Source organism: Electrona antarctica, assembly GCF_951216825.1.
Source record: "Electrona antarctica genome assembly, chromosome: 3".
Classification (NCBI taxonomy): domain Eukaryota; kingdom Metazoa; phylum Chordata; class Actinopteri; order Myctophiformes; family Myctophidae; genus Electrona; species Electrona antarctica.
This window is the reverse complement of record NC_136808.1, coordinates 24,640,074-24,664,549: the sequence shown is the minus strand read 5'-3', so window position 1 is coordinate 24,664,549 and position 24,476 is coordinate 24,640,074. Positions and strand designations below refer to the sequence as shown.

The 24,476-nt window shown below is 41.9% G+C and overlaps 1 protein-coding gene across 1 annotated transcript; it reads right to left on the bottom strand.

Annotated features, from left to right (window-relative positions):
• Positions 1-15,151: 15,151 nt before the first annotated feature.
• On the bottom strand, positions 15,152-15,973 carry LOC306919705 (carbonic anhydrase 7-like; the record flags this gene model as incomplete). Its single annotated transcript, XM_079496259.1, has 1 exon — positions 15,152-15,973. The coding sequence occupies one exon, from the start codon at positions 15,971-15,973 to the stop codon at positions 15,152-15,154; it is 822 nt and encodes a 273-aa protein (XP_079352385.1).
• Positions 15,974-24,476: the final 8,503 nt, after the last annotated feature.

Below are 24,476 nucleotides of genomic sequence, written 5' to 3'. Positions count from 1 at the left end.
GGGGAAGGGCTAAGGGCCATGGAGAAGGGGGGAATTGAGAAAGGGCTTAAGTGCTACGGACCATGATGGAGTCTGAAGAGGTGGGTTTTCAGACCACGGCGGAAGATTGGGAGTGAGGCTGCAGTTCTGATTGCAATGGGAAGTGCATTCCACACATGTGTGTATAGGCTGTTCTCTGTGTTCATGTCAAGGTACAGGTTTATGTGTTCAAATATGTCTATGTATTTGCCAGAGAATCACTGTTTACTTATTTATATCCATATTGATAGTCATACATTTTCCATTAAAAAACCCACACTGCACATGTTTCACACAGATTTAATTTCTTTGCTAAATAGTATACTGTATCGATTTTAAATCATTGCATTGTACCGTATCGTATCGCCATAATGAACCAATATGTATTGTTAGGGATATAGCTCGTAATTGTTATTGATAACGAGCACCTTATTGATCAGGCTTATCGAGTCGGGTTCTTATCGAGGCCACTATCGAGCATTTTCTATTATTTTGTGGAAAGACGGGAGACATTAAATTCTGAACAAAACCAGTATCTTTTACTAATAGACGGAAGGCAATACCTTTTTACCAATAAAATAATATTAAAGAAACCACTTTAGAAGCGTGATTTTGTTTACCCGGACAGCGCTGGTTGGCAGGTATCAATACACTTTTAGGCCAACATGTTTGTACCAGCATGGATGATTAGATTTATTTCTTGATCGCCTCTTGTTTTGATTGTTTGAACATGACGTCATGGGCCGCTATGCTTGATAACAGGCTTGATAAGCCCAAAGCTTATTGATACCGGGTACTCAATGAGCTTGTTATCGGATTTTTTCGGGTATCGGTTATCGAGCTCCATCCCTAATTGTGATAGTTATCGTATCGCTGTTAAAATGTATCGTTACACCCCTAATATTACTTTTTTATCATTTTACAGTGAACTCATAATGGTAAATATACAGTGAAATTATGATGAATTATATACACTAGTACGCCATCCCCTCTCTCTCTCTCTCTCTCTCTCTCTCTCTCTCTCTCTCTCTCTCTCTCTCTCTCTCTCTCCCCACCCCAGCACAGTATGACACACCGTCACCTTGACATTAAAACACATTCCATCCAATTCCATTCCATTCATTTCTGAATGTGACGAGAGCGAGAGAGAGAGAGAGAGAGAGGAGAGAGAGAGGAGAGAGAGAGGAGAGAGAGAGAGAGAGAGAGAGAGAGAGACCATAGGCGGCAAGGGAAGCTCTGCTGGATTCGAGTCATTATCAGCATGCAGTTCTAATTAATGGCCCAACAGATGTCACTATTTCCCCTCCTGCTGACTGCAGAATATTGTTTTACTCCATTCAATTTTCCTCCTAGTTACCGTCCACAAACTTCGTCCTAAACAAACATTAAATTCCCATTGACAATGAATGGAGAATTTTACGTCATAGTGTCTATTTTACGTTATGATGATGTACGATAAGAGCGCCCCTCACTTCACAACTACTTTGTTTTCAATCATTCCCGCATCCAACGGAAAATGCCAAACAACGCATGCAGGCACTGGCGGAACAAACATATCCCGGCAAAAATGTTTAGATTTTTATTATCGTAAGAACGATGGCTTCCATTTTCGCATTGCAGTTTCTATTAGCTTGGGTTCCCCATCGATGATGTCACTGGTTTCTGAACTGCCCACAGTCCTCCAATGAGACACAGACAGAGTAGAACAAATTGTGCCATTTTATCATGATTATTAGTGAGGACCTATTGAAGATAGGTTGAAAAGTGGTGAAGTGGTTATACAAATCAAAAAGAGAGCATTGAAATGGAATGACCACCTAAAGCAAAGTGGGCAGCACATTTATATTTTAGTTTTAGTCATTAGTCTCTTGAATAGTTTTCACTTAGTTTTAGTCACATTTTAGTCTCCTGGAATGTATTAGTGTTAGTCTAGTTTTAGTCGACTAAATCTCATAAGATTTTAGTCGACTAAATCTACAGGTGATTTAGCCGACTAAAATGTGTTGATGCCGTCATAATGGCTGATTAGCTGCATCTACTGCTATACTGTAGCTATTGATATACGCGTTGCTGCTATTTTCAGCATGCATGTGTAAAATTACTTGTCTTTTACTTATACTGGATCTCTTGTCCACTAGTCCATTTCGTCGACTAAAACTAAGACGAAAAATGTTCCTCGACTACCTTTATTCACTGACAAAAACTAAATGGAAATTAACAAAATGAAAACTAAGCTATGATGACTAAAACTAAGACTAAATATACTGACAATTTCGTCAACAAATAAAAACTATACTGAAATGTTAGGAATGGACTAGTGGACAAGAGTAATTTTACAATATTGGTTGCATGCTGAAAATAGCAGATGCGCGACGCGTTGTGAGCTTGTAGATCGGCCATTTTCAGCAAGTGTAAAAACAGTCATTACGATGGCATCAAGGCCCGCCAAAATACATTTTAGTCGACTAAATCAACTGTCGACTAAAACTAGACTAACACTAAACCATTCCAGGTGACTAAAAGGTGACTAAAACTAAATGTAAACTATTCAAAAGACTATGACTAAAACTAAAATCAAAATTTGCTGCCAAAAACAACACCAACTTGCGCCTTGCACACAAGTAGAGCGTGCGAGTACTGCTACTAACTAATGTCCATTACAACTGCTGTTCTAAACCCTTTAGAGCCGTTATTTACATTAGACCAACCCTGAAACGTACCTTAGTTAAGTCAACATCAACAGCCAATTAAGGGACCACCATTCTTACCCACGTATACTGTACCTTAGTTACATCATCAAGAATGGTGGTCCCCCATTGGCCAACAACACCGACATACGCACACTGACATACGCAGCCGATTATACAGTACTTGCGCACTCTGCTTGTGCAAGTAATGGAGAAAATATCTGTTGGGTGAAGTACAACAATGTGCAACGTTCACAGCAGCAATATGTGTGAGCTGTTGTGACAGGAGAAGGAAGGTGGAAGGATGTCCATGGGGTGGCTGGTATAAATGGGCAAGTGGGGCTCTGCCCCGCCCCCACCCTTTATGGAAGAAAGATGAGAATGTATTATTAAAATGCTTTAGAAGAGATACTTTTATATTCTGGTAGAATCTTAAGCAGCAACAGCATCAAATAGTCACAAGAAAAACACACAATATGTCAAAATGGGCTGATTCTTTTTTTCCAGCCCAAATCAGCTCCCTTGGCTTTCATTGAGTTGAATGATTGACAGCTGAGCTGCCATGACAGGCCTGCTTGGTTTAGTTGTGCTCAGCCCTAAGGCCCACCTCAGGCCGTGAGGTCACTGGCTTCTGCACAAATCACAGCTCCTGCTCGTGGGCTATTTATGAGGTGAAGGGGGAATGGCAAGTGGAAGTATCTAACTATAAATGCGCCACGTCTCTGTCTGTGCGCGTGCGTGCGTGCGTAACTCGAGAACTCAAGAACCGTTGGCCCCACCGACTTCAAATTTGACACACGCGTTCCACACCACCACAGGGAGTGCAGTGCCCGGCCTTGAGGTGGCATACATCGTTGTCCAGAAAGACCACAAAAGGCTCTGCCAGTGGACCTAATGAGCTCAAGTCCCCTCACCTGCGCAATTTCCTGCCTCTGCCTCAGCCAATTGATTGCCATGGCAACCCCACACCTGCCAATTGATTACTTAACTAGTCCACTTTCAGTTTGCACTCTTCAGACACAGGCAGACAGATACAGAGATCTCCATGTGGGACACTGACAGACAGTGTTGTGCTAATTCGCTTATTTCCATCGAAATAAGTAGTAAAGTGTGCCGCTTGGGATATTATTTACATTATGAAGAGAGGATATATACAAAAAAAATAAAAAATTGAGCGATGGAAATAAGCGAATTAGCACAACACCCCATAGCCCCATTCAATCCAATGCAATTCATTTAGGGCTTATGGTAGGGGAAATAGCATAAGGAGCTTTTGCACAAAATAACACCTGGACCTCTTTGGTGGGGACGTAACAACTACAAAGAAAGGTAATAAAGCCTTTTAGTATGGAATTCTCCTTTAAACGCCATGCCTCCTATATTGTAACTTTTGATATTTCTGGGACTGTAAGCACTGGTGTTCTATTAGGATTGTAGCTATCGATGAGTTCTTTGAGATATTGTGGTGCCGGACCATTGAGAGCTTTATAGGTGAGGAGGAGGTTTTGAACTCTATTCTGTATTTAACCGGGAGCCAGTGTACAGAGACAGTGAAGGAGTGATATGACCTCTTCTTCTGGTTCCTGTCAGCACACGCGCTGCAGCATTTTGAACTAGCTGTAGGCTTTTTAGAGACTTACTCGGGCAGCCTGATAATAGCGAGTTACAGTAGTCCAGCCTTGAGGTAAGAAATGCGTGGACAATGCATTTGTTATATAATTCTGTAATATCTTATGATGCCATCCTCCGAACACAGAGCTCAGTCTTTCTTTATTTTTCCTGATTGGTAAAACGTAACAGGTCACTGCTCAGAGTAAAGTTCCTTAGAGATTGATGCGGAAAAACGGCGGAAGAACGCCGCAAGAAATCCCAAAAACACAGCATTGTGCACAGGGACCTTAACACATGTGACAATGGAATACAATTCAAAAAATCACACCCGTGTGAACTGAGTGGTGTAAGGTCTTATATAGACTGATCAGCTGTGGTCTGACGTAATGGCTGACGTAATGTCTGACGTAATTAAATCACACCCGTGTGAACTGGGTGACCATAGCAACCATGCTCATTTTTGAGTGGTGTAAACCACTCCTACAACTGGCTTTGTTAGTTTACGTGTCTGTCTGTCTGTCTGTCTGTCTGTCTGTCTGTCTGTCTGTCTGTCTGTCTGTCTGTCTGTCTGTCTGTCTGTCTGTCTGTCTGTCTGTCTGTCTGTCTGTCTGTTCGTACCAAAAAATTAGCATGGTTGCTATGGTCACCCAGTTCACACGGGTGTGATTTCATTACGTCAGACATTACGTCAGACCACAGTTGATCAGTCTATATAAGACCTTACACCACTCAGTTCACACAGGTGTGATATTTTTTGGTACGGACAGACACGTAAACTAACAAAGCCAGTTGTAGGAGTGGTTTACACCACTCAAAAATAATGCAGTCAACCTAATCATCTGATGAGAACTTTTGCAGAGTATTTCTGTTTATTGAAGCCATATTACATGACGAGCAAAACCTACCCATTGAAAAGGGCAGTGAGTTAGGGCAGTGGGTCCGGGGACCCCTAGGGGTTATTGAGAGAGTTCCAGGGGGTCCCCAGCTAAATGATAATTAGGAACCTTGTGTACCCTTATGGGTCTGTAACTCAGACCCATAAGAGTCTGAGTTACGGACCCTGTTAGGGTCCATTTGGTTCCATTTGTACACTCAGAGTTAAATTAACATTGATTTTACAATATAAATTGTGCTCCCAGAGATAGAAATGCCAATAAATGAGGGTCTGTAGCCTGATGCATGTAAATCTGGGCGTCCTTGAAATTGGTTGAGAATCACTGCTAGAGCCGTAGAAATCTCCTCTTATGAGGGTTCCCTGGCATATGTTTTCAAACGGGGGTCCCCAGGCTAATACGTGTCACTTTGGTGGTCCTTGACATGAAAATGTTTGAGAACCTCTGAGTTTAGGGCGCTCTTTGATCTCACCATCGACACGCTCATAGTTGTACTTCATCCACACGTTATGACGAGGATTCCATTTTTTGAACTGTACTCGTTGTCTTTGGAACTACTGGAAACCCCATGGCGAGCATGAATTATACATTCCTCTTGTCCTTCTTGTGTCTGAAAACACATGAAACAAATTCTACATCAAGTGTAAGTTGGTTGTCGCCAAAACCAACTGAAGTCTTTTGTCGTCTAATTCTGGCTCTTTCAACGTAGCTCTGAGGCAAAAAAATAATTTGTAGAAAAAAAAACATTTCTTTCTTTCTTTCTTTCTTTCTTTCTTTCTTTCTTATATGATTCAAGATGTAAACTGTGCTTATTTTAAGGATAATTGACCGTATGCAGCGGCAGAAATGAGTTTTCTCCGACGGGTGGCTGACATCTCCCTATGGTGAGAAGTTCAGTCACGCGAGAGAGACTCAGAGTAGAGTCGCTGCTTCTTCGCCTGGAAAGGAGCCAGCTAAGGTGGTTCGGGCATCTGGTTTGGATGCCTCTCGGGCACCTCCCTAGGGAGGATAAGCGGTTGAAGATGGATGGATGGATGGATTACCGTATGTAGAACGTGTCCATCTTGCCAGCAAGATGCTAACTAGGTGCAATTTCCCATTGACAGCCCATTCATTCAAACAGAAAAGTCCTATATCTGATTGTATTTAACAACGTCAAACTCACCAACAATGCAGCTGTGCGAAAAGCTTGAATTATCCTCTTTCTGCAAATGCACTTTGCAGATGCAAAGTGTTTATTTCATAAAAATCCACCGTATATGTTATGAGATTTTGCTTTCCTTGCAGATGATTATTTTTCCAAGTGTCAGAGTTTGAAAGCACTCGTTATCAGTAAAGCAATATCGTGCTGCCCCCTGCATTATGAGCAAATTGAAAACAGGTGGTACCCAGGGCCGTTGAGTGATATCCAACAGTACTGAAGTAAATAACAACTTAGTTACTTTCCACCACTGATGATCATCATCATCATTATCCTTCCACTTTTCCACCGGTTCAGTTCTTTTTGGTTCTTAATCCATGAGCCAGAGCTCCAAAATTGGAACGTTAATTATGAATTGAGTGTGCAAAACCATACCTATATTAGATTGTTTTCACCATGAAACTTCCCCAATTGAGTACTTACACGAAGACAATGATTTATTGTATTACAAATTTTCCATTTTTAAATATGCAAATGAGGCATTATGTAGGAAAATATGCAAAATAATCAAAAATATGTAAAAGCTACTACTGTGGAAGGGTTATCATGTATTAATTTACTTGTATTGATCATATAAACAATTTAATATAGGTCTAGTTTTTCCCACCAATCTTGGAGCTCTGGCTCATGGACTAAGAACCAAAAAGAACTGAACCGGTTCCCATTGGGAACCAACCGGTGGAAAAGGGGTCTGAGTGATCTGAGACAGCATGCCCTATTATACATAGAGTTCACGAGGAATGGCATCTTCACCTCGACCTCAAGTCCTCGTCTCTCGGTAAATAACCGCATGTTAAAATAATAATGGACCGATTTAGAATCCCTTCAAGTGAGGCGGAGCCGTGCTGCGTGTGTGCATGTCTCGAACAGGAGCCAAGAGGGCTCGATTAGTATGCAAATCACATACACAATCAAACAGAGACTCAGCGGGCTCGTACGGCTAATTAATGCAATGTTTTCATTTAGAGCTGCTATAAAATCAAGGCAGGGTCTAAGTCTAATACAGCGTTGGTGGTTTTCAAACACACTGCATGGGTCGCTGACCAATTTTTATCTCTATAATTTTTGTTTCCGTTACATTTTGTTTTAAATTAGTATTATTGCAGAACATTTTCAAAAAACATTCCTCAAAGAAAAATCTAATGAATTCCATAAATTAGAAAACTTAATGTTTAAGAAGTAGTAGAAAATAGCTGATCTACAAGCTCACAGCGTGGTGTGAAGCGACGCGTTGTGTGCTTGTAGATCTGCTATTTTCACCAGGTTGGGTCCCGGGCAAATATAATCTCTCTTTTGGGTCACAGGTTAAAACGTTTGGGAACCACTGTTAAATTCAGCATATTGGTTCTCACAGTGAGGTCCAGGTGTTTTAAGCATCATGTTATACTTTAGCTATTGAAAAATAGCAGATCTACAAGCTCATAGCGCAGCACCAAGTGCCGCGTTACGAGCTTGTAGATCTGCTATTTTTGAAAAATTGTGAAAATGTGGCGTAAATCTTGGGGTCCCTGGAACAACATATTTTCAGATGGGGGTCGGCGGCCAAATACAGATATTTCTGGGGGTCCTTGACATGAATAGAAACATATTTTTTTTTTCAGAAAACTGTCTGGATTTAGAAGACATTTGTAGAATCGTCCTCAGGTCTAAATGGGTTTAATCAAGCGTCAAAATCATTTTAACCCGCTTTAACCTTTTTGCTATTCAAAACTAACAGATTTTTAACATTTTGTTAACCTTTATTTAACCAGTAAAAACACATTGAGACTGAGTCTTTTTTACAAGTGGGAACTGGCTAAGAGGCAGATATGAAATTACCCTTCAAAGCTAACATCGTACATGTCATATTATACAGCAGCCAATAAAACATCCATGACAATGCCTCAATTAACCTATAAATATATACAACAAAACTCCAAGATGGTACACTAACAATAACCGGGCACAAGAAAATTGTGCACAGAGCGGAGGGGGAAAAATAAATAATAATAATACATAGATGGGCCTGTATTATACACATCTGAACATGTGCAGGTGTTGGACTGTACATCAAAGATGATCCTTTTGAGACTTCTCAAAGGAAATTTCAAGGCCAATTTGAGTCTGGATTGCAGGTCATTCCATGACCAGGGGCCAAAGAAAGCGAGACACTTTTTACCACCCTCGGATTTGAAGGCCAAAATACACATCATTCATTGTGGTCGCCCTTGACACAAAATAACTTGACTGTAATTATATGGAGTGGCTTCCGTGTTGCAGCTCAAGGGGTGCACACAGTATCACACCATCATAAATGTGATCATGAATCAAGAATTATGCTATATAGGCCTGCTGGCCTATAGTGGTCCAGGCACATGCCGCATATTATAGGCTTTGGCCTGACAGCGTGTCGCATGTCCGAGTCCCGTTCATGACGACCTTTGCTGCATGTCTCTCTCTCTCTCTCTCTCTCTCTCTCTCTCTCTCTCTCTCTCTCTCTCTCCTGTCATTCTTCACTTGTATCTATCAATAAAGGAAGAAAAGCCAAAAACAAATCTTAAAAAATTAAATCATAATCAATAATATGCTTTTATTGTCAACATCACCGGTTTAGTTTAAGTATAAAGAAGTGAGTGATCATTTAGTTTTTACTTGATTATTAAACGAAGAAAAAATCTCTGGAAAAACTGAACAGTTTTTTCGTATAGTTGCAAGTTTCAGATCCAATACAGTAGATGGCATAGATGGAAACAACTGGTATAAACCATCGCCCAGGACGAAGTTCTTTGTCCATTCTATTAGTAACGCCCGACGCTCAGGACGAAGTATTGTCCAAAAGACGAAGTTTATTGATACGAGAACAGATCGCATGGCTGTATAGCCCAGGCGCGCCTGCTGGGCTCTCCTCGGTGACGCGCAAGAGTGAGGCGTCATCGAAAAACTCCCTCCCCTGTTTAGCTGATGAAAACGAAAATCTTAAAACGTTCATAAATCGCGATCTAAATCATCCCGTCTTTTTCTGAAAAAAGATCCTGTGTTAGACGGCGCTCCGCGGTCCAGTCGCTAGTCTCGATAGATTTATTCTTGTCTCCCGTTGTTGTCGATCGACTCTATAGTGCTGTGGCTATTGTTAGCTGCTACACAACATCATGAACTTCCGGCCGGTCCGTCCGGAAAAGGCGTCCGTGTTTATAAATCGACTGGGCGCATGAATGTAATGGATTAAATAGTTCCGGGCAATTAAAGTGGTAACTAAGTACAATAGTACATACTCAAGTACAATGTTGAGGTATTTTTGACTTTCCAATTTCCAGTAGGCCTACTTACTCCTCCTCTACATCTCAGAAGCAAATATTGTACTTTTACTCCACTACAATCATTTGAAATCTTTATAGTTACTAGTTTGTAGATTTTGATTTCTATTACAAAACATACAGTAACCACTTCAGCCCTATAAGGTATATACATTACGGCCATTTGGAAATAGCAGATCTACAAGCTCACCATGTGTCGCATCGTAAATGTATACAAACGATTTGTATACATTTGGACATTCTGCATAATGTGTACTTTTACTTTTGGTACACACAGTACATTTTGATAGCAATACTTGTGTAATTTTACTCAAGTTCATTTTGAATTCCGGACTTTTGACTTGTAAGTTTACTCTGACCTTTGGGGATGATGATGTTATAATGGGAATAATGGAATATGATAGCAGATGGTGTGGACATGAGTGGGTCACTGACCTATACCTGGACATATGGACATAAGTGGGTCACTGACCTGTACCTGGACATATGGACATGAATGGGTCACTGACCTATACCTGGACATATGGACAGAATATGGACAGGCTGCGAACACAGTGACAGGTGGGTTAAGAATAGACATACGCAGCTGCCCTTCCTCAATGGGAAACGGAGGTAACAGGAGGTACCTTAAAAGCACAATATACTAATAGCTGTGAGCAGATAATACATACAGGTTTTAGGTTTAGCTAACCTTTTCCATGCTGTGCGCTCTGGAATAAAATAAAATACAAATCACAACCGTGTGCAGTGGGGGCGTGCTTATCATCGTACATCATCATGACGTAACATGTCTATTTGCTCAGACACTGTGATTGTCAGAGCTATAGATTTTTGGAACAAGTAAGCACTTGACATCCGTCTAACAAATAATAAATCAGCCTTTAAGAAAAAGGCTGATAAAAAGAGTTATTTACTTGAATGACCAGTTGAAAGAACAACTTTAGGCTAAATATATTTATAGTTATTCTATACTAGTGTTTGTTTTAATCTGTTTTATACATAATTGAGAATTGATGTATGTTATTTAATTGTGTTTTATATATATATATACTGTATATATATATGTATATACAGTATATATACAGTATATATAAAATATATATACTGATATTGATGAACTGAATTAATGCAATTCGTGTTTTAGTTTTCTTTCTTTTTTAATGTGTTTTGTAATATGTTGTGTGTGGACCCCAGGAAGACTAGCTGACTGCCATGGCATCAGCTAATGGGGATCCTTTTCAAATAAACAAATAAATAAACTGTCATTGGCCCGGTATCCCAAAGGACACCTCTTACACCATGGTGTAAGAAGTGGTGTTGCACATGCTTAGTTGCATGTATATGTATGTATGTGTGTGTGTAGTATATATATATATATGTTTTTTAAGAGTAAAGAGAGCCTGCTGTCAGCTGACCAGCAGTCCAAATATTATTAAATTAAATTTCAGAATGGTAGACCTGAGGCCTACCATACCAGGCCTCACTTCCATTGTATGTCCAGTATAATAAATGACGATTTACGACAACTCATTGTGGTTCAACACTGTTTGTGTGTTTATTCTCTATGAATTAAAAAACCTATAGCGAGAATCATTACCAAGCTAAAAGTGTCTATTAAGTATAAGTGTAAAGTGTATGGCAGAATTGTACTTTCGCCTTTCCTTATAACATGCTCAAGCATTATACAGTACGTATACTGTGAGCCAGTTATAGCACCTTTTGACAACATGACAACTAAAGTGACACATATATGTGTTTTTTTCCATAAGGCACTCAAGGTTTCTCACAGCCCCGTTTTGTCCTTGCTCTGAGGGTATAGTACTATAAGCCTGAGTTCTGGGAACCCAGGGGCCATTCTGTGGATGTTTCTGTTAAAAGCTTGTTTGTCGCCTGTTGTCACACAAGACAAATAATGTTGGTGACGTGCCAGAGGCAGTTTGGTTTTTGTGACATATACCTTTCCGCTTCACAGTCGGTCCTTTTTATGGAAACTCTAAACAAAACACCATCCTTAATACAGTAGCTATGGCAGTTTGTGGGTTCTCCCCGTATATAGTACAAATGGGCTGTTAAATACGGTATACCACAGTATAAAAACTCACCTGCACTCAGTTGACAATCAATTACTGCGACAAAGTACATAGTATATTACCAATTAAAATGCTTCTCATCTATGTGATCATGAAGGGGCGACGTCACTACAACTAAAATTGCAGGTGTGTGAGAGGTGAGAGAGAGAGAGAGAGAGAGAGAGACAGAGACACAGAGAGAGAGAGAGAGAGAGAGAGAGAGAGAGCGTGCAGGGGATTTCCTAGAGGAATCAGACATACAAAAGGGACAGACGACAGCATATAGCTGCCCATGAGTGAGTAGCCGCTACTCTAAGGGCTCCATTTCCGTCACCGCTAAACCCCTTATCCCTAAACTTCTTTGCCTTTCTTTACTATTTTGAAAAACATTTTTTAATAGTTCAACTAGCCAATCTACATTGACACGTTGTGAGCTTGTAGACTGGCCATTTTTACTATTCAAAAATGTTTTGCAAAATAGTAAAAAAAAGGCAAAGAAGTTTAGGGATAAGGGGTTTAGCGGTGACGAAAATGGAGCCCAAAGTGTCTCAACCTCACCATCTTCCACAGGGGAGGGAAATAGGTGCCAGGAAACAAAAGAAACAAGGGGGAACAAAAACATCTCATAGCAGTAGCACCACTAGTACCGGAACATTCCAGCCCTGTCCAGAATCAACTTTATTCAGAAACATCTTTATTGTCACACCATGTGTATATCGTTACATTTCGGATACATCAACATTCCACGCTCAGTCAATCAAATCATCACAAATGTTATTCCGGCCAATCACTTTTGGCGTCTTCACTTTTCTACCCCTCACTTTTTTGAGTGGTGCAAACCACTCCAACAACCAGCTTTTGAGTGGTGCAAACCACTCCAACAACCAGCTTTGTCTGTATCCGTGTTTGTGTGTACCTGTACGTGGGGCCCAAAAGAATGAGCATGGTTACTATGGTCACTGACATTACGTCAGACCACAGATGATCAGGCTATATATGACCTTGCACCACTCAGTTCACACGGGTGTGATTTTTTTCAGCCAATCAGCCAATGTTTGTGTCCACACAGACCCACAAAGCTGGGCATGGGAGCCCCTCAAGAAAATAATAAAAAAGCAACATATGGACATTACATTAATATACAGTGTATACTGTAAAACCAGCAGATAGATCTGAGCTTAAGCATAAGGTGCTAAAGTAGTAACACATTGGTAGGTAGCGGCAGGTATGCATTGATTGATTGATTGAAGTATTTATTAACAGTTTGCAGAATTACAGTATACATTTCAACCACAACTCAATACAAAAACTGTTAACTGTGAGTGGACAACCCAATACAACCCATTTAGAGACGTACAAATATACACTACTATATATCCAAAACAGGAAATCATCATAAAGGAGGTAAAAAGGGGGGGAAAACATATACAGTGAGGGGGAAAGGGGTGGGGGCGGATTCAGATTTTACGGGGGCCAGTTTCGAATTGCAGCCGTCCGTAGGTGCCCTTTGAGAGCGGTTTTGAAGGAGTCAAGGGATTCACATGTCTTAATGACAGTTGGTAGGGCGTTTGGTAGGGCGTTAGACATGAGGTGAACAAATAAAAACATAAAAAGTACAAACTTCACAGGTGAAAACTAAATAAAAATCGCGTCCTCCCCACCTTCGTCTTCCAAGTTTGTGTTACGCAATGTTTGTGTTCACACAAACACTCAAAATTCATTGTCAAAGGCATTTTAATGTTTGTGTTATAGGACAAAGTTTGTGTGTACACAAACACACAAAACATTTTCAGTTTCAAGTAAAGTGTTCCAGTCGGCAGGCCAGTCTACAGTAGCTGGCATGGAAGCTGTTCACACATCTGGTTGTATTGCCCTCCATACTTTGGTACAGGCCTCCTTGCCTGGCCGCGGTTGTTAGTGAACCGTATGTGGATGTGATGGTATCCATATTTCCATTATGCAGTAAAGTTCAATCATTCTGAAAGAAATCACACTTGTGTGAAGTGAGGAGGGGGCACTCTTATCATCATACATTCCATTCCATGCTCAGCCAATCGAATCATCAGAAATGTGGCTCACGTTCTTCCGTGCTCGGCCAATAAAATCATCAACAAATGTGGTACACACAAACACACACTCAGGCAGTACTGCTCTATTTGACGTGTGGAGGCGTGTTGCACTGTGTCTCCTACAGTATGTGTTTAATTAGTGTAATTTGTTCCATCGTTGAGTTGCAATCAGCTGCAGCTGTTTTATATCGTGCTCAGTCAGACGGACAAACACACACCGTCAGTCTTGGAAGAGGCATGGGCACCGCTTAAAAAAATACAATCATCGAAACGTCAGTCACCTTTGCCAGCACCTTCGTAAATAAAAATCACACCCGTGTGAAGTGAGGGGCGCTTTGTGTTGCCACACATTTACGTCATATTTGGCGGACATTTGACCTAATTTCTCCTTTCATTGTCAATGGCCAATATTGAGACGTGTGGGGACAAAAGCTGTATATAGGAGGGGCGCCCCTCAAAAATCACACCCGTGTGAAGTGAGGGGCGCTCTTATCATCATACCTCCTCTCATTCCGGCCAATCACAATTTGCGTCCTCACCATCGTCATCAATGTTTGTGTTGTTTGCGTTAACACAAACACTCAAAGGTTGTCCATTCATTGTCAATGGCATTTAATGTTTGTGTTAGTACATCCACTAAAGCTGGACATAGGAGCGCCTGGCCCCCCTCAAAAAAATCATACTCATGTCAAGCGAGGGCCGCCTGGATATGTTCGTTTAAAGTGCTCTAAACAAATAGTTTAAAAGTCCATAGACTTGGCTGCCATATATGACGTCATTTCAAAAGTCAGAAAGACGTTGAAGGGTCGGCTAGCCCCTTCAAAACACTGTGTTGAATCTGTTGACTAAAACTAGGATGAAAAATGTTCGTCGACTAACTTTTTTCACTGACGAAAACTAAATGGAAACTAAAAGAAAACTAAGCTATGCTGACTAAAACTAAGACTAAATATATTGGCACCTCCCTTTATAGTCAACAAATACACTAAAATGTTAGGAAGGGACTAGTGGACAAGAGTCATTTTACACTTGGTTGCAACCAAGTGCTGCGACGCTCTGCGACGCGTTGTGAGCTTGTACAGATCTGCTATTTTCAGCAAGTGTAAAATCAGCCATTACGACGCCACCAAGGCCAAGGCTTTTAGTCGACAAAATCAACGGTAGATTTAGTCGACTAAAACAAAGTTTTTCCAGGTGACTAAAATGTGACTAAAAGTAAATGGAAAACTATTCAAAAGACTATGACTAAAAACTAAAATCAAAATTTGCTGTCCGAAATCAAGCTCTATATATAGTCCTTTCACCACCGTTTATCCGCCGTTCCTGTCGAACGAGGCGTGCACCACCCTGTCCTTCAGGGGCTGCAGGGGCCTGAAGTTGTTCCTCATCATCTTCTTGTCCTCCTCCTCCCGGTTGAAGTGGAGCTGTCGGAACTTGTCCACCTGCTTCTCGGGCACCAGGATGGGCTCCTTCATGATCATCCAGGTGACGCTCTCGCTGAGGGGCGGCGTGGTCAGCGATCCCGCGTACGTCCAGTAGTGGAGGTTGCTGGGCATGAGGCACATGGGGTTGAAGCCCTTGAAGTCCACCGCCCTGTCCTTGTACTTGACCATGTACAGGGCGTCCGTTATGGCGCGGAGCCCGCCGTTGTCCTGCGGCGCCTTCCGGTCGTCGCCCGTCTCCACGAAGATGCAGAGGATGGCGAGGCCGTCGGAGGCCGCCCGCGCCTGGTCATACGACTTGTACTTGACCGCGTTCCAGTGGACCACGTGGAGCTCCGAGGGGTACCGCTTCCCGCTGACGGCGTGCTCCGAGCCCTCGCCGCCCTTCTCGCCCCAGTGGAAGTGGAACTGCTTCAGCCGGTAGGGGTACTCGAGAGGGCCGCTCTCGAGCACTGAGCGGTCGTCCTTGTCCTCGAAGTTGACCAGCACCGAGTGTCCATCGTTCTCGATCTGCCTCGAGGTGCACTTGTCGTAGGACAGGACGAGGGGCTTGAGGTAAGCGTCGTAGACGGCTTGGCGGGGGTCGACGTCGATGGGGGACTGGTGCTCCCCGGCGTCCCAGGTCGAGTCCCATGTGGAGGGGCCGTTCTCATCTCCGTACCCCCAGTTATGGGCCGTGATATTCGCCATGACCCATACGTATAGAAAGCTATTGATGACTGCGTGGAGTCGGCTCCTTTATAAACTCACATGGTGACGTCATAATGATGTTCCCTCCAGATTCGACCATTGGTAGGAAAAGTACTCAAACTGCTTCGAACAAACAAAAATGTCAATTTGAAGCTATGATTCCCTGCTTTCATATGACGTGAAAAAAACGAAAATTCAAAACAATCCAATGGCAGTCCCTCAGTCAAATTTGGCCACAATTGGTACCTGAGTCTGGTGTTGTTGAGTCTGGAAGGGACTATGGTGTTAAACGCTGATATCTAGAAACAGTATGCTCACACAAAGTTAACTCCACCCTCTTCTCCATAGGTGGGTGAGGGCTGTGTGTAGTTTTATGTCTATGGCATCGGCTTTTTGAGTGGTGCCAGCCACTCCTATACGCAGCAATGTGTGTCCGTATGTATATGTAACTTAAGTATGTATGTCTGAACTGAGTGTTGCTGTACTGTACTGTACTGTAAACGCTATTTCCGTGCTCAGACATACACAGAGACAGGACTGATTATTATTTATTATTTTTCTTCAATTTTATAATGGGGAAAGCATGATAAGTGATTTGGAAGTTGCTTCCCTATGGATCTATAGAGGTAATCCAGGGCATTTATATCCACCAGGAGTCAATTCCACCCCCTGAAATGAAGTCACCGTTCCTAGATGACCTCACTTTGCTGTAGTAGACAGCACTCTGACCTCTTCTAAGGAACTGAGTGTTTTGGCTTGTAGGTCTACACAGGGCTGTAACAGGGCTACGAGCTTTGAAGATAAGGTCTTGTAGGTCTAAACAGGGCTGTAACAGGGCTACGAGCTTTGACGATAATGTCTTGTAGGTCTAAACAGGGCTGTAACAGGGCTACGAGCTTTGACGATAAGGTCTTGTAGGTCTAAACAGGGCTGTAACAGGGCTACGAGCTTTGACGATAAGGAGTTGTGATCGACAAAGCCGAAGCAGACTTTCTTTCAAATGCATTAAAATGTAATATTCCACAAGAAAGAAAGGAAAGAAACAAGAACAGAAGATATGTGGAAAAGGGAAGAAGAACCCGGAAAAAAAGGAAAGGATGACACTAAAAAAAAAGAAAAATATTAAAAACAATCTGGACAGAAGTTGAGTTCAACAGAGAAGAAAAATGCAAATGCTCATCAGAGTTAGCTTGACCTCGGGGGGGAAATGGGCGAAGAGTGATGGCCATTTATCCCTCTCGGCAGGTACTAACCTTTCTCTCCACCCCCAAAGATATTTTTTCCTCTCATGAAATAAGCATTAATGTCAAACACGTCAAGCTATTCCCTTTTGCCACCTGCAGCGTGGCTAGATTACATCCTGCACCTTCTCACAGCTGAAGGTGATGATCATAAATGGTGTCCCCGAGGTGATATGGGACAATTCTGCAATTTGACGGCTTTTCTTGCTGCGATTTTTATGAGGCGGGTTGTTCATCTGCAACACGGAATTTGTGTTGTCCATCTTAATGTTTGCTCAGAGAGAGAGAGAGAGAGAGAGAGAGAGAGAGAGAGAGAGAGAGAGAGAGAGAGAGAGAGATGTGATGGACACGTGTTGCGAGAGAGAGAGAGAGAGACAGAGAGAGAGAGAGAGAGAGAGAGAGAGAGAGAGAGAGAGAGAGAGAATGTGATGGACACGTGTTGCTGAGAGAGAAGAGAGAGAGAGAGAGAGAGAGAGAGAGAGAGAGAGAGAGAGAGAGAGAGAGACATTAATTTAAATGGGGTGCCGAAAACCTTATATGTGTGGTAATGTGTGGCTTTTGTTATGTTTCAGCTGTTGATCACCTGAGAGCTATTACCATATGTCAGCAAAAATATCTGCAGTTTCTGTTCAGTAATGTGTGGCTTTTGTTATGTTTCAGCTGTTGATCACCTGGCAGCAAACATAAATACATCTGCATAGCCACCAACTCCACCAATTCCTCTGTGACGGTCAAAGATGCATCAACACCACAAATAAATATTACCAACTGAGCGACATCCGTCACGTCAGTGCTCTCTCATCAATAAGCCTATCTCACAGAATTTCCCCGCCCCCCTTAATACGCCCCCTTTCGGGGTTAGTGGTGATAGCGTGACGTCACTCCATAGACGCTTCATGTTAACAGAGGTAATTTAAGAAGTCTACAACTTTTGTTTTCTCAAGGTAAGGGTTGTTCTATCTGTTCGAGCTGATTTACCATATTGTTTGCTTCATAATAATATTGGTCTGTCACATTTTTACATTAGAAAATGTACTTAGATTCTCCAGAGAAAAAAACGTGTAAATGCTCATGTTAAAGTCACCACTATTTACCGGAAGTGGGCGTGAAAAACGGGCTGTGAGATAGGCCTATTGCAAGAGAGAAGGCAATACATGACTTGACTTTGTCCTTTAGTAACTAAACGACAAAGTCAAGTAATTTAACTAAAGTTTAGTTGACTGTGCAAAATCTCCTGCAATGTCTCCAATTCTGTCTGCCATAGTATTCCTTGACAAGCTGACATTAGCAAACGCTGTCTCTTCTCAGGTGCACCAACTGATCAGCGGTGGCCAGCATGCACTCTCTGATAAATTCCCCTTCGGAATACGACTTTGATGCGGCAGCAATCTTTTGGGCAATGATGAAGCTGGCCTTAATTCACAACCTCGTCATGAGCAACACGAGTTTTGCCCAAGAGAGACTGCTGCTTTGTCACAGCTTCTTCAAGAATCTGTGAAAGTGAAGAATACTGTCTTCACTTTAATTTGTAAATGGCTACTACAACCTTTTATTTTATGTAGTAATGCAGGGCATTTTCAGGCACAGGCAAAGTGCCTCTTTTGGTGTATAATACAATGAGATTCTGAGCTTGGACCTTTTCCTATAATTTCAACGCCTGCTTCTTCTTCTCTTTTTTTCAATCATTGACGGCGCACTCTTGTGTCTCGCACGCTTGGTACTTAACTGCTCATTGTTGTCAGCCGAGAGCAATTAAGGTGCTCGGGAAGGGAGGGTGAGAAGCGTGCACGCTAGAGAAGCAAGCACTGCTGAGAGCACTGGTTTAGAGGTAGTGTTAATTCACTATTTTTTTTAATCTTGTTGCGGGCCGCTTTGGACCTCTCTGCAGGCCGCAAATTGCCCGCGGATCACCAGTTTGACACACAGCCCTCAGCTATAATAAGAAAGGAAGGAAATGTGTATTGCCATTTTGAACTCTAACGTTAGAGTTAGAGTCTTATTACCTTCCTAAAATGTTTAAATGTTCATGTAGTTATGCTGAGAGAAAATATCTACAAAAGCAGAAGGCCCGCTCGCACACTCCGGATGAGATTTTTTTGGTGCAGCTATAGGGCTCAATAATGTAATAGAAATGAAGAAGTATAGCCAGCAGCACGCAATACATGTCCTTTGTTTTCACATGGTTAATTTACCTCTCATATAGACATTAAGGAACGGCCGTGTTTCGACTTGATGTAGGTCTTTCGCCTACGTATATTGTGTGCCGGCTATAGCCTATATATGTGTGTGTGTGTGTGTGTGTGTGTGTGTGTGTGTGAGAGAGAGAGATTATTTTACTGCTTCACCACAGCTGGAACAGATGCTCTTCCCACACGACACACACACACGCATGCACGCACGTGTGCACACGCATATGCACACGCACACGCACACACACACACACACACACACACACACACACACACACACACACACACACACACACACACACACACACACACACACACATTGTAGGGGTGATCAATCACAGCTGAGGGCTGACAGGTGGTGAGAGGAGACGCACATGTACCTCTGCTCACTGTCTGCTGATCTGACACATCACACCTGGGCCGCATGCCGTGTGTGTGTGTGTGTGTGCGTGCGTGCGTGCGTGCGTGTGCGCGCGCGAGAGAGAGAGAGAGAGAGAGGGAGACAGAGAGAGAGAGGGAGACAGAGAGAGAGAGAGCGATGCAGAGACAGAGACAAAGACAGAGAGAAATCAATTAAGTTATTATCCGTCATGATGCCGTGTTGGCGGACGTAATACTAGCCGATCTATAAGCTCACAACGTGTCAAATCTGCGGCCCGTTGTGTGACCTTATAAATTGCCTATATATTACCACCACGCAACACGGTCTCAGCTATAAATCAGAGAGAGAGAGAGAGAGATATAGAGAGAGAGAGAGAGCGGGAGAGCGAAAGAGAGAGAGGGGGGTAGAGAAAAAAAGAGAGAGAGAGAGAGAGAGAGAGAGAGAGCTCAGCTGGACCGTGTGGTGTGTCAGTTTCAGCAGAGTGGAACCGTGCGGCTCAAGGCCGATGACCCACTTCTATAAAGGCCACCGCTACGCTTCCCGGGACACGCGCTGGAAATATATAGGTCTCCTTCGAGGTTCAACTGCACTCTGAAACCCTGCGTGTTAATGTGACCCAGAGAGTGTACGAATGGAACAAAAATGCGGGAGCCAAGCTTTTTCCTTTTTGCAACCCTTGTTTCTTCGTCTCCTCTAGAGATGACTTGGAGGTTGTCAGGACAAGGCAAACAATGTCCTTTTTTTGAACTATCTACCCTGTCAGAGAGAGTTGCATGCAGCGCCTTACGGATTATGGTGAGATGACACACTCTTCATAACCTGCACGCATTACTTTGTACAACTCCTACAGGGACGTGCACACATAGACATCAAATTGGGGGCTTTGAGCCCCTGCCCTGTTACCCGTCTGTAAAACAACTGCCCTGTTACCCGTCTGTAAAACAACTGCCCTGTTACCCGTCTGTAAAACAACTGCCCTGTTACCCGTCTGTAAAACAACTGCCCTGTTACCCATCTGTAAAACAACTGCCCTGTTACCCGTCTGTAAAACAACTGCCCTGTTACCCGTCTGTAAAACAACTGCCCTGTTACCCGTCTGTAAAACAACTGCCCTGTTACCCGTCTGTAAAACAACTGCCCTTTCCAGACCACAAATGCAGCATTTACGAAAGAAATGCAAATGCCACTCCTCTCCTTTCCATGCCATGCCGGAAGGCAGCATTCAGGAGAATTGCTTTTTTTCCCCCGAAGTCTCCTGAACTTGAACGCAGTATTTTGCGTTGAACAAATTTGTTTTAGAAAATCCATGTCATTACACACCGCATCTCCACTAGCTAAAGACTGCTGGGTTGCACCCCGAAAATAGTTGATCTACAAGCTCTCAACGCGTTGCAGCACGACGCGTTGTGAGCTTGTAGATCTGCTATGTTCGCTATTTTTGTCCAAAAGTGCCCTCTTACGGGATTTTAGTCCCTGCCCCTCTAACACTCTCTGCAAGGGGTTTAAACTACTATCTTGTATCCTATCTGACTGAAATAAATGCATGCATTTGCCTTTTAGGAAATGCATCCATAGACTGTCTGATGATAGGCCTATGTTTTTGAGTGGCCCCTCCAAATGCACGGCTTTCCGAAATGACGTCACGTGGCAGCCAAGTCTATGGACTTTTATTGTTTGTGTAGGCTATAGGGCACTTCAGATGAGTGTGTTCTTTAGCATTAGCCCTATACGATTCATATAGAAAATGAATAAAATCCGCACATCCAGTCGAGTAAGAGTCTTTGTTTAATGATCAAAGTGCTCCGCAGCAGCAGTCATACCAGACAGACAAACGCGTTTCGGCGCGCAGGCCTTCGTCAGTGTCAAAATTGGCAAGCAACGGAAATGACATAGCTATATAGAATTTTTTGTTCGATTAAAAGGGACTGTACAGCCGTGTCTCATTATTAAAGACATACATAGTAGTGAACATACATATTATTATAAGAAATCAATGTCTCATTTCAGAATCCACATTACAAAAACAGTTATTCATAGAAAACAGTTTAACACTAATTCTTCATTTAGACCTTTAGGAAATACAGTGTTTAAGAAATGGATCCAAAATGCTTCACGTTGCAATAATAACCGATCTCTGTCCCCACCTCTCTTTAAAGGGTTGATATATTCAATGCCTTGAAACCTCAGGGTACATATGTCTGCATATACGATTCAACAATTACGTTTATTCCAACCACATTAACTCTACTCTGCCATCCCTATTTCGGGAGTTACGTTTTTTTATGTGAATATACATATATAGCAGATCTACAATCACAGCATCGCAACGCGTTATACAAATCACCGGATTAATTCATCACGTGTACAGTATAGGTGACAAATCATGACGATGACAGATTAATGCTCAGGGTTGAGAGAAGACGTTGAAGATAATTGCTTCTGCTTGTAAATACAGGCTCGTAATGAGGATCTCTGGAATACAATCAATCAGGCCTCTCGTGCAGCCTATTAGTTCCATCATGCAAGGTATAGGGCAGTGGCGCAGTGTGGTTTTTGGCAGCAAATTTTTAGTTTTAGTTTTAGTCATTACTCTTTTTAATAGTTTTCATTTGGTTTTAGTCACATTTTAGTCACCTGGAATGTTTTAGTGCCAGTCTAGTTTTAGTGGACTAAATATCATTAGATTTTAGTCGACCAAATGTACAGTTCATTTAGTCGACTAAAGTGAATTTTGGTGGGCCTTGGCTGATTTTACACTCGCTGAAAATAGCCGATCTACAAGCGACGCAACGCGTTGTGAGCTTGTAGATTGGCTATATTTTCAGCATGCAACCAAATGTAAAATGACCTGTGTATTTTACTTATACTAGATCTTGTCCACTAGTCCTTTCCTAACATTTTACTTTAGCTTTTATTTGTTTGTCAATAATTGAGTACCACAGACGAAAAACAGTCTAAGTCCAAATTTCAGACTGACCCCTCCACGAAAAGGCCTCGTTGTCCTGAACCCTTATCTATCATTTATATATTATGGATCAATAGTGTGGACTTAGACTGTTATTCGTCTGTGGTACTCAATTGTCAATATAATTAGTCTTAGTTTTAGTCAGCATCGCTTAGCTTCCATTTAGTTTTCGTCAGTGTATAGTTTTCGTGATAGTAGTATTAGTCGACAAAATCAACACTGGGCATGTGGATCCACTCTGGGAACTATAGTAATACTGTGTTTGGAGGTATAAAAATGAATTGAAATGATGAAAATTAAATTCGCAAATACTGAATAATAATAATGTTGAGTGTTCGTTTTAACGAACAATGGAAGGAATGTGAACGTAAAAAATTGTATAATTATATAGGGGGATTATTCATTATGTGAGTTTAAAATATGTTAGTGAAAATATGACATGTACAAAGGATTGGCATCAATAAGCTTTGAGCTTCAGCCTATGCCTTTTTCGATCAACTATAAGAGAATGTGAATATTTAAGGTATACTGATTTATGTCACACAGTTGAATTGATCGAAATAAGCTAAACTAAACTAAACGAAACTAGCTCTTAACGTCGGCGATGAGGTCGGGGACCTAGTATATTGAATAATATTCTCCTGTATTAAAGTTCCCATCCCTGTCCGAACCTCTCGTGGCCCACTTTTATGATTGAGAAACACATTTGGACTGGACCTCATCAGAAAGGTCTGTCTGTCCTCATAATTCATGTTAACCGCTTTCACCCTGCAGGGTCAGAATTCTGAGCATGTCATTATATATATATATATATATATATATATATATATATATATATATATATCTCTTCAAACATTGCCAAAGCTATATACTTCAAATCTCTGAAGTATTACCTCAGGCCTTTGATTGTATCCATAGTCTAATGTGCTTTTGATTGTTCGCTTTCATTTTAAAATGCATATGATATATGGATGCTGTGTTATTGATCGTGTACATTATTTGTATTTATTATTTTGTAATGTTGCCTGTCCTAATTTTTACATTATATTTCGGTGCCCTCATATAAATGCATACATGTTTGTATTCCTTTGTTGTTGTCTATAGCTCTAGCCTATATTATTTTTCCTTGTGTACATTTTCTTACTCAGTTTTTCTTTGATAATAATTACGTGTTAATTTGTTAATTTGTATAAAACTCAACAAAGTGTTCATCATTAAAGATGAAGTGCCGTGATTTAAAAAATATATATTTTCTTCCAGTTTTTCATGTGTCTGAGGTGACAGTATAGGCCTACTTCATTTGGGGATGACCTTTTATATACGCCTGGTAGTCCATTGTCACTGAGGGGGCGCTTGTTTTACAGGCGACCGGATTAAGGTTGGTGAGGGGTCCGTTAAAACGACCGCATTAAGGTTGGTGAGGGGTCCGTTAAAACTACCGGATTAAGGTTGGTGAGGGGTCCGTTAAAACGACCGGATTAAGGTTGGTGAGGGGTCCGTTAAAACGACCAGATTAAGGTTGGTGCGGGGTCCGTTAAAACGACCGGATTACGGTTGGTGAGGGGTCCGTTAAAACGACCGCATTAAGGTTGGTGAGGGGTCCGTTAAAACGACCGCATTAAGGTTGGTGAGGGGTCCGTTAAAACGACCGCATTAAGGTTGGTGAGGGGTCCGTTAAAACGACCGGATTAAGGTTGGTGAGGGGTCCGTTAAAACGACCGGATTT